At 45.2% G+C, this 11,148-nt stretch overlaps 1 protein-coding gene and 1 non-coding gene across 2 annotated transcripts; one reads left to right on the forward strand and one right to left on the reverse strand.

Annotated features, from left to right (window-relative positions):
• Positions 1-860: 860 nt before the first annotated feature.
• On the forward strand, positions 861-10,208 carry HHIPL2 (HHIP like 2). The gene is given in 9 exon segments (XM_088052349.1): positions 861-911; positions 2,050-2,210; positions 2,212-2,435; positions 5,242-5,323; positions 7,680-7,762; positions 8,555-8,675; positions 8,677-8,795; positions 8,798-8,906; positions 9,842-10,208. Coding segments are annotated over 9 exon segments (1,317 nt in total).
• Positions 10,209-10,246: 38 nt separating this feature from the next.
• Positions 10,247-10,319, reverse strand: TRNAT-UGU (transfer RNA threonine (anticodon UGU)). The gene has a single exon. It is a non-coding gene; the product is annotated as a tRNA-Thr (tRNA).
• Positions 10,320-11,148: the final 829 nt, after the last annotated feature.

Consider the following 11,148-nt stretch of genomic DNA (forward strand, 5'->3'; position numbering starts at 1 on the left):
ATTAAGAAATACTTGCTATAACTATGTTTGCTTGGGTAATTACTCATCATTCCTAACCCTAGTACTTGTTTACTTCTGATTCCCTAAGAATGCTGCTGCCTCATTGTGTAATAGGGGGTTGTGTTGGAGATCTTCAGCTGGATTTGGCTACTTTAATTTAGATTGTGAAGCTTCAAAGCATTCTTCCCCAGCATCCCATGAGGTGTCCCCCTACCCTGGGAAGCTACCCCTCCTCAGGTGAGAGAGATGATCCAGATTTGCTCTCAGTGTCCATCTCACTGGGGTTTTATGCCTGGACGTGGGCCTAAAGCTGTCCTGGGACAGCCCTGGCAGGCAACCAGGTGTCCCTTCCCTTTCAGACACATGGTGTCCCTTCCCTGGAGTATTTAATTTGGCTTCCTGCCTGCCATTGTGCCCCTCTGCTTCCCTGGACTTGCAAAGATGGACTTTGATGGGCTGGTGACTCTCCTGTGATGACCCTGAGAGCATCTCAGCAGAGTGTGACTTGGGCTTCCCCTTGCCATTGTCTGCCTGTGTTCCTTTGTGGGTATGCACAGGAGCTTTTATCATTAACCCAACACAAGTAGTATAAAAGCTGAATGCTTGAAGCCCTGCTGCTTGGTGAGAGCTCCCATGAAATTTCCTGTTGTCCCCACAGCTTCCTGTGGAAGATGTGTGTGCCTTGCAGCTGCTGAGACTCTACTGAGGAAGAAATGTGAAACAAAGCATCAGAGGTTGGGGTGGAGATAAGGAGAGTGAGAGGATAAAGAGGAGCTTGATGTCTGAAAAATCTGCTAATCCATGGTGGTGCTTCCAGCTTTCTCCTGTCACCTCTGGAAGCAGGATTGCTCTGGGGGATCATGTCCTCTCCAGGTGCTAGAACTATCATGCTGCAGTCAGCAATTACAAGAGTACAGTCACAGCTTTTGTGTAACTGTCCCAAACATTACTCTTCTATGTCCTGCAAAAAACTTGCTGTTTCCTGACACCACAGTACTTGCACCTGAGACAAACCAGTAGATCACAAATCCAGAGTGAAACTTCTGGTCAAATCATTCTGTGTGCACTGTGTTTTCAAGCCTGTGTGTTGTACTTTGAATGTGACAACTCTTAATGGGTTGGAATGGTCATCTTTGAATTCTGTGCTAGATTTGGTTTTCCTATCATTTTTCCTCCCCATCTTGTGGGCAAAGCTTCTGTGAGGGTTTTTTTTTAATCATGCATGAAAGAAATAGCTCCCTGTCCACGTGGCTGTGATCAGTTATCTCATCCTAGTTATGGAAGAGCAAATTTAGGGAAGTGTTGTCCTCCAGCACAGGCTGAGAACGATGTGTATAAACACCTGCATCCCTAGCTGATGGGAAGGGCTTGCCTCAAGCATTACTTACCAGAGGGGAAAGTGTGCAAAGGTCTCATGCATTTTAAATTAGTTTAATATCAAGTGGGATCAAACCCACAAAAATTGATTGGCTTGAGTACAGGATTACTGCAGAATATCACAGTCAACTTGAGGTTGTGCTGGTGCCTTAAATTAATTTTTCCTCCTTCACTCCTGAATTTCTTATTTTAGCCCTTAATGCATACCTGAATTTGTGGGTAACTGCAACATCTCTGAAGTCACTTGTTCCTATGGTTAATTGCTGCCTTAACTTGATTGTATTTTATAACCCCTGTTCAATCTTCATGAAACCACACCCAAGTTTGGTGCATTTCAAAAGCTGAGAAAAATGGTAGTTAGGAACTGAAAATTGTTCACTTGTGTCTTGTAAAGATTATCAAGTTCTGTATATAGGTATCGTATCTCATATTTTTATTAGTCATATTTCTGGGTGAAGGATTTCTCAGCCAATTTAAGCTAAAATGTTTGGGTTAGATTTGTGGGTGCTTCTAGGGGCAGGAGAAACATCCAGAGGGGAGGGATCAGCCCTGTGATGTGTGGAGTACCAAAGAGGCAGCCTGGAGGGTGTCTCTGCTGCTAAGTAGTAAACTTCAGAGAGAAAGGAAGAGGGGATGTAAGCAAACTTCGGGGAATGCTGAGCTCTGGGACAGGCGATTAATAAAACAGAGAAGATAAATGAACCATGCTACGAAGAAGATTTCTATACATCTGACCTCAAGAAGCCTATGCTGAAGGAGGTGAATGCTTGGCCACAGGCTGGAAAGAGCAGCAGCAGCTCTGGAGTTTCTTATCCTTGCCCACATGTGTGTTTGCCTCTCCTTGCTGTGCCTGACTCTGCTGGGACACCCTCAGTGTCTGGATTATGGACCGCCTTTCCAGCCCCCTTTGCCCTTGGAGTTGTGCTCTACCTATGAAAACTTAGGCTGCTGTGACCAGGAGAGAGACAACAGCATTGCAGCAAAATACTGGGACACCATGGATTACATGGATCCCCAGGGGAATAAACTACATGGAACATGCATCAAAGATATCCTGTGTTAGGTAGGAAGAAAAATAATATCTGTATCCTACATTTTGGGCTGGTTTGGGGGTCAGTTGTGATTCTGACTGCTGTGCTGCTGTGAAGGGAGGTGTGGGAGCAGGGGAAGGGTGGGCTGGCAGGGGAATGGCACTTAATCCTCAGCAGGCATTTTGCAAAGTGCTTTGTTTAAGGTGCATCACTGAAGTCTGGGAATATATAGTGACAGTTGCTAGCAATAAGGGTTTATGGAAACATTACCCAGTGAGGATGATGATTTTCCCATAATGAAAGAGAGAATTACAGATCAGTATTTACCTCCTGCTTGCAGCTGCAAGGTGCTGGATTATAAATTCTACAGCAACAAATGATAGGGGAATTACAGGCAGAGTGTTAGGATCTCTGGACTGCAGGGAGGATGTTTTTTGGCTGCTGAGGATGCTCCAAATGCTGTGCTTGTCAAAGTAAAACAAAATTTCAGAGGAAGTGCTTTCACACAGCTGCTGCAAGGTCCCAAGGCGGCAGGCACAGTGTTTTCATCAGTGCTATCTCCCCACTGCCCACCTGGCTTGTGGAAAGTGTGCAGGGAGGAAAGACCAAAGGCACTGTTCTGCCTGAGCACCCCTGAATCCCTGGAATCAGAGGGCAGTACCCTCCTGCCTTTTTAGCAACTGTTAGTCATGCCAAACTGCACAAACTGCATGCCAAAACACAAAGCAGCCAAAAGACACACTTAGTCCATCTAAAACCAAGCAAAACTCTTGTAGTTAATATTTCCTGAGCTTTTAGAGGTTTAGAGTCTGACCCTCAGCTGAGTTATTCTAGGATTTATCTTAAAAACTTAGTATGAAACTCTGAAAATTATAATATTCTTAAAGAGGCGTAGTGCAAGTTGCATGGCTAGAAAATTTCCCTGGATGCAAACCTTGCTACATGTGGTAGAGCAGCTGTTTGGCTGATGGCTGAAAGGATGCTTCCCTATTGAGAAAACTGCTACAGGAAGAGCTTAAAAAAAATCAAAAAGCCCAATTAAGCCTTGTTCAAGCTGATTGAAAGCGATAGGATGGGAGCTAGTGCAGGGAGAGCACCAGAATTTTAAAAGCAGTTTTAATCTGAGGTTTGATTTTATTGCTGAATGCACACTCTTAAGAGAAAGTAACAGAAATATCAATGTGATCTTAGCAATTTCTGGTTTGTTGGTTTTATAAAGTGATGAAATTAATTTTCCTGCATGCTTGAATGCAGACAACCAATAGTGACTGCAAGGCCACCTAATCCTGGGAGTTTATGTAGACCTTGAGGAACAGCCTCCCTCTTGTGTGCCTTGCTGGTGCTGCAGGTGTTGTTTTGCCAGGGAAACACTGTGTGGGAAGTCCCATGGCTGGAAAAGCATGGCAGCTGCCCAGGGATGCTGCTCCTCTTTTAGGAGGGTGAGCTGTAGAAGACCTTTCTGCTGCAGCCTGTTAGCAGAACAGAGCTTAGGAAGCTCAGAGGCACTGACAATATGCCTTGTTTCAGAGGAAGTTGGTTTTCTTTTTACCTTCTCAGGTTGCTGGTCCAGGAACTGGACTGTTAACACTTACTTGAGCAAAATTAAAAATATTTTCAAAGGTGCTAATGAAATACTCCAGAAGAGGACTGAGAGAGCAAAAAGACAAGGACACTATGCTGAAGCGTTGACTTTTGGGGATGGCTCTCAGGGCCTGGCGGTGCCCTTCCTCATTCTGGGAAGATGTTAAACATGGGAGGAATGGTGTGGTTCTGCCAGCTGGGACTGGGGTCAGACTGCAAGGACAGGCTTGGGGGACTTGGCTCCCCTTTGCAAGGCTGGAGACTTTCAATTTGGGAAGAAGGAGATGTTCCTTCACAGATGTGATTTGGAAGCAACAGAAACCAGGACATTCTGTGCTCTGTTAACCAAATGGCAGCAATGAAAAGTGAGAAACCCCCTGCCCCATCCAAAAGCTGCAAGGGCTTTACTCCTCACAAGTCATACCTGTTCTTAGTATGGTGAAAAGCCCCTGGGTACTGCTGTGAGCAAAGAGAACAACCTGCTTGTGAAGTTTGGAATCAGAATCTTCATATTAAGTATCCTGGAAAGGCTGCTACTTGCACAAAAAAACAAAACAAAACAAAACAAAACAAAAACAAATCAATGCTTGTATAACTGCCCAGATTTTAAAATTAATTCTGTTTTATGAAGCAAACTTATTTAATGAGGCAGAAAAGTTACTAATGTAGTAGTTCTTTCCTGGACTCTGCATGTACTTACCCTCTTCTATCTGTGCCAAAAAAAGATCTGGATAGATTGTTTTGGGCTGCTGGCATGAAAACCAGTAAAATAATATTTCTGTAGAATATAGCCTCTTCTGCTTTAATTTCTGAAACTTTGTGCTGATTAAAATAGAGATGGGATTTTAATGGAAATATTTTATGGAAGTTCTGACCCAGAATGTTTGCAAGATGAGGAGTTTAAATTTAGATACAAATTCAAACACAGTGCTTGATTTTCAGGATTTACCCTACATTTTACATAGCACAAACATACATACATAGCATAAACACTTAAAGGTATTTGGAGGAACATAATTTTAGATCTGTAACACTTGAAAATGTTGCCTGCAGTATTTTTTTTCCTGATGACCACAGAGTCAGCGATACCTACAGGAATTGCATGAGATGGTATTTAGTTACTTGTATCAGTTATAAATCTCACCTACAGTGTGCTTCAGTAATACTGTGCATATATCAGATTAATTTAGCCTGTGTATTTAATCAACGTACATCTTCAGCACCTACAGTTTCTTTTTTCATTTCCATTTAGGTGAACTGTATTTTATGTCTACTTCTTATCCCAGTGCCTATGCACCACATGGATTGCTCTACAAGCTCATTGATCCTGCAAGGTTTGTAATTAAAGATGGATTTCCATGCCAAATTCTTCTATAATCACCATACACTCCCCAGCTATTGTAGTAAAAGAATGCCAAGCACTTGTGATACACCGCATCACTGACATCTGCATCCAGTCCTTGGGTTTTGTTTACACACTGTACCTTTGGCACAACTTTAATCAGTTTGAGTGAATTTGTTCCTCACTCATCATATCTGTGCACAGAGAAAAAGGAAACAGAGTTCAAATTCCTTGAAGATCTGGGAGAGTTAAGGATTAAAAGAAAGTTTCCATATCTGAATTACAGCAAAGAAACGTTTTAAAAATGATGGTCCATATCCTTTCAGGTCATTACATCAAATATCTATGATGCACTTTAATATAAATAAAAAATAAATGCCATTACACAGTTTTCTTCACAAAGATGAAAGAAACCTGGTGGTTCATGCAGTGCTCAAATAATAACTGAAGCCCAAACCTGAGTTTTTCCAAGCCAAATGTTTTTTCCTCATTAAGCAGTTATCCCTGCTAAAGTCTGTTTTTACAACAATAAGCACACTTATGTATTTTTTTTGCCTCCCTAGTTTTTGGATTTTATTAAAAAACATTAAATTAGTTTCAAATCACTCTGTAAAGTAGATACAGTAGAAATGTGTTTGTGCTGTTGCAGAGATCTTGGACACTAGCAAAATGAAGAAAACAAATTATGTTTTCTTGAGAAGTTAGATCCAAAGCTAGGTAGTTAACTCAAGCTGTGTACCAAAGCGATGGGAAAAAACCTTGAATCTTTTACTGCTTGAGGAGATTTCTGCCTTTAACAGTTTTTCATCTGTGAGGAAGTGCATTAACTGTGGTTGACCAAAATGTAGTATTTTCAGCTAAAATAAATATGTGTATCTATTTGTGAGCTTGCATAAACATCAAGAGCTTGAGCAGAGTCTATTTATCAAAGCAAATATATCTTTGTTGTCTCTGTGCCACTCCATAATGTGCCATGAAAACCCTGTGCTTTTGAAGCTCTGTGTCCATCACTTCTAGAGCAGGACCAGGCACTTGCTCCCTTGGCTCTTAGGAATGTTTTCCCGCATTTTCCGGATCCCCTTGTTAGCCTTAACCCGGATGGGGCTGTGTCAGCTCTGCCCTGGTCTGTTTGCACTTTGCAGGCGTGCCCAGGCTGTGCAGAGCTCCTGGGAGCCTGAGCAGGCTCTGGAGCACTCCTGACACCTCCAGCTCCTGGGGTGACTCTGGTCTCCTCATGAACCTTTCTCCTTTGCGTTGTACTGCTGTTTATAGGATTTTTCCTGGGGATAGCTGGCTTCTCTCCTGGGTGCAGTCCCAGGCAGCGAATCCAGCATTCCCTGCCTCCTGCCCGCACCGCAGGAAGTGCGCTGGCACGGACAGCAAGCCACACAAACTCCTGCTTCTAAAACATTGCCAGGGCCACTCTCATGTGCCTGATGGCAATTCAGACTTCCCGAAGAACCTGCCAGGAAAGCTGGTGGCAGAAGCAGTGCCGTTTGTCCCCACCTCGGCTTGCCTCTCCAGCAGTACTCTGGGAGACAGCAGGGTGGCACCAAATTCCTTCTGTCCCGAACCGGGAGAAAACGAGTTAGAATGTCATTTTAAAACCGGAGAGAAGAGAGATGGAGAAGAAAAACCCCACTAGAAATCCCCACAGCAATGCCTGCAACCCTGCTTTTTAGTAACCTTTTTCAAAAAATTGAAATGGTGTAGATGAAGCACTTGGCTCTTGCCACTGTCTGGAGGAGAATGCTAATCACAAGGGAATGTGATGCCTTAGGTCATGCTTTGCTTTGCTTGGTGCTGTCAAGCACGCCAAATTGGAAGAACCTGTTCTTGTTTGTTCTACAGCAGTTCCCTTGGTGGCTAACAGAGAACACAGGTGTGTTGTGCTCCTTTCTACCTCTCTTCCTGTCACTTAACGTGCAACATCTTTACCTCAGGGAAAATGTGTTTGGTTGTTTTTTGTTTTGGTGCTTTTGTCCTGTGGGAAGTTGTCAGGGAACAGCAGGAGAGGAGCAGAGACACGGTTCTTTGCAGTTGTGGCTCCCTCTCTCTGTGCCTGTTCCTTTTCTTTCTCACCCCTCTTGCTGCAGAACTATTGTATCCAAAGGAAATCCCAGCGAAGGTCACATTCACCAGTTGCTGTTGGGACAGGGATTTTATGCCTTGCCAGCCCTGTGTCTGCCTCTTGAATTCCACCTGTGCTGCACTCCAGGTGCCTGAAGGGCTTTCATGCCTCTTCCACCAGAGGCAAATGAGAGCAGGGAATTGGTGTGTGCCTATGGAATAAATACACTTCCCTAAAAATCTCTCAGACGTCTGCATGTGGCTTTCTGTTTTCCAAGGAGAGCTCCACCAGGGAAGTGTAAACACAAGCGTGTTCCAGTGAAAACAAAGAGCAAGTGGATACCATTTGTTCCACGTGCAAGTAAGCTGTCAGGCTTTGATTTTAATCAGAAGCAAAACATACATAAGCTTAGAGACATGTGATTGAAACCTTCAGCAGCCTTAACAATTAAAGCACTGAACAGGGGCTATCCTGAAGTTCGGTTATCACATGTAATGTGTGCTTCTGCTGTCTGCTTGATGCTGTGCCTTTGCTTAAACCCATGATTTATTTTTCTTTTCCTAAGTTTTGCTAAGTAATAGTGTAAATGGGCATTGCAAGGGAACTGATGACTTTGATTCAGGCATTGGAAGAGGTCTGGGAAATTCTGAGGGCCTGCCCCCTGGCTCTGAGGCAAGTTTCTTGAATCAAATAATGCCTTCTCTGTGCATCTGTGTGGAGTCAATCATCCTTTTTCCAAGCTGTGTTCTGTCTCAAAGTCCCATGCAGCTGGGGCAGGAGTTACATCTTGAGTAGAAACCGGTGTTTAGTAAGTTGATATTATCTTGTCTGGGATTTCCAGATATTAGTGTATTATGAACAATTAATATTGTTAAGTCTGCTAGAGAAGTGTGCAAGGTTTCATCACATTCTGTCTGGAAGTAATTTCCCTTAAATACGCATCCATAATTTCTAAAATCAGTAATTTTATTTCCAAGAAAAACAAGGCTCTTCTGATGGAAGAAGAGAGGTTTATAGTGTGCATTTCTTCTTTCATAATTTCAGCTGGTTTTTTTGACTATAGCTCTAATAAGTGTTTCTATCAGTCATATCTCTGAATTAGCCCTTTGCCTCAAAGCAGGAATGCTGAATCGTGTTAGTTACTTTCCTCAGAGACTGTCCTTGAGCTGCTAAATGAACCTTCAACAACCATGCCTCCAAAAATATCTTCTATCCTCACTGCAGCCACACCAAGAGCTTCTTCTATGAAAGCAAAAAAGACCCATCCATCAAAATAAAAGAATCAAAGCGAAAACAGCTCCATCTGGTAAAGAGAGACAGAGAGTCAAAGCTGAGGCTAAACCTCACAAGGGAAAGAAGATTGGACAGAATTCCAGAACTGCACCAGCACCACCTTTGCAAAAAAGAAGAGCTCCCACCTAACCAGAACTGAGGAGTTTCTTCCGAAGAAACCAGCACTAGCTAAGGGAAAAGTGGAGAAGGAAGAAGCAGTTTTTGAAGCTCAGTGATGTCCCAGAAAAAGCAAGTAGCCTATAACATGGTGAAACAAGTGTTGAATAGCAACCAAATACAAGAGATTTTGGCTGACTTGTTATGGAGTGGTCCCAGGTGTGCCCTTATTAATGGCAGTGTTAGCAGTCTCTACATATGTTTTATTAAACATATTAAACTTTAACAGCACCAGCTTCCAAATCCTGCTGTGATGTCCTTTACTGACTTAAGTGGTCATGAGAGCCTGTGATGGACATTCTCTTTGGTTGTGTATGACTGTCTAATAAATCCAAGTGCCTCTAAATTCCAGGACTTCAATCTTCTGCTGAAGAATATGGAATAGACATGTTAATAACCCTATCTTTTTTTTTTTTTTCTTTTCTTCCTTTGGCTGAAATGCAGGAAAAAGTGTGTTCCAAGAGTAGTTGTCTTTCAGGCAATGAAATTAGACTTTATTTTTTGAAGGAAGACCACTAAGATGCTCAGAGGGCTGAAGCACATCTCCTATGAGACAATTGGGGCTGTTCAGCTCCAGGGAAATCTTACAAGAGTCTTTTGTAAGTCTCTCCCTGAAGGAGACCCACAAGAAAGCTGGAGAAGGACTTTTTACAAGGGCAGGTAGTGGTAGGACAAAGGGAATGGCTTCAAACTGACAGAGGGGGGGTTTAGATCAAATATTAGGAAGAAACTTCATTGCGAGGGTGGTGAGGCACTGGCACAGGTTGCCCAGAGAAGTTGTGGATGTCCAGTCCTTGGAAGTGCTCAAAGCCAGCTTGGATGGGGCTCTGAGCAGCCTGGTTTAGTGGAAGGTGTCCCTGCCCACGGCATGGGGCTGGAACTGGATGATCTTTAAAGTCTCTTCCAGCCTAAGTTATTCTGGGAATATTTTTTCAAGGTATGGATCACCTGCAGCTTCCATAGGGTCCAGTAAGGGCTGGAAACATCCAGCAAATCTGAAACACCAACACAATCAAAGCACGAGAAGCCGAGCAACCCCCACAGAAGCCCCGCGTTAGAGCTGAGCCGTGGGCTGGAACCATCGTGCGATCCCAGATCCCACGCGGTGGAAGCGGCGCCGCAACAGCCCTCGACGTTCAGATCCAGGGAAATGATTTATTCGGGAAGCAGAGCCGGGCCCTCCTTTGCGCTCCTGCCCCCGGAGGCAGCCGAGCCCATGGCATCAGCTCTCGGCTCCAGGGCTCCGCTCGCCTCCCACCGCCGCCCTCTGCAGGCGCCGCGCCGGGATGCAAAAGGCGGCCACCCCGCCGCCCGCTCGTCCCGGAGCCCCTTGGCTGCGTCGGGGGAGAAACAATAATAAAAGCAATAATTAAGAGAAAGCGGGAAAAGCTCGGGAGGCCCCAGCGAGGATCGAACTCGCGACCCCTGGTTTACAAGACCAGTGCTCTAACCACTGAGCTATGGAGCCACCTATCAGTTCCAGCCCTGCCGACGCCTCCTGTCCCTGTACAGGGCAGCCTCCCCTGCCTTCCGCCCGGGCCGTGCCCGCCACAGCGCCCCGGGCAGGCCGGACAGCCCCTGCCTCCCTCTGTGGGCACCGCACCTGCGGCATCCCGGGGCTGAGCTGGGCCTCTGGAGCTCCTCCACGGGAAAAGCTGCCCTTGGCGGGGGAGGAGGGGGGGAATGCAGCTCCCAGCCCACCCCCGCGGCCTTGCCTGAGGGTGACGGGGGCCCCTCCCCGTCTTCATGAGGGGGAGAGCGCACCTGCCAAGGATTCGGGTGGAAGTGCCTTGGAGAGGAGAGTTTGGGTGGCAGAGGGAACGATTGCTCCCAGGAGGCTCCCAGGAGGGATTCCCGGTTCTCCTGGGCATCCCCCACGCTGTGAGGGAGGGAGCAGCCGCTGCCTGAGTCAAGGTTTTGGGAGGTAAGGCTGCACAGAACCTGGTTTTGTGCGGACTGGGGAGAGAGCCGCTTTAAGTAGATGATAGCACAGTGTTGTAATTCTCCTCAGCTTTTGTGAAATCACTGTTGCACAAAAACTGGTTTAACTCTCGCAGATAAACCACATATCTCGTTTGTCTGGGGTACGAACCCAGCAGCAAGACAGGCAGTGTGGAGCCTTCATTTCTTGATTTTTACTGTGGAAGTTTGAAGGCATTTGAGGATTTTCTCCTTTCCTTTGCATGAAAGAACCACTCTGTCACATGCTCCATGAAAGCTTAGGTGAAGGTGAGAAGGTGAGCTGTGCAGGGGAAGTGGAGAGACACCGCTGTGGAGTAATAAATCCGAGCAGCTCT

This window comes from Pseudopodoces humilis, chromosome 3, assembly GCF_049639895.1.
Source record: "Pseudopodoces humilis isolate 2021_Gansu_Grassland_sample_001 chromosome 3, ASM4963989v1, whole genome shotgun sequence".
In the NCBI taxonomy this organism is placed as follows: Eukaryota; Metazoa; Chordata; class Aves; order Passeriformes; family Paridae; genus Pseudopodoces; species Pseudopodoces humilis.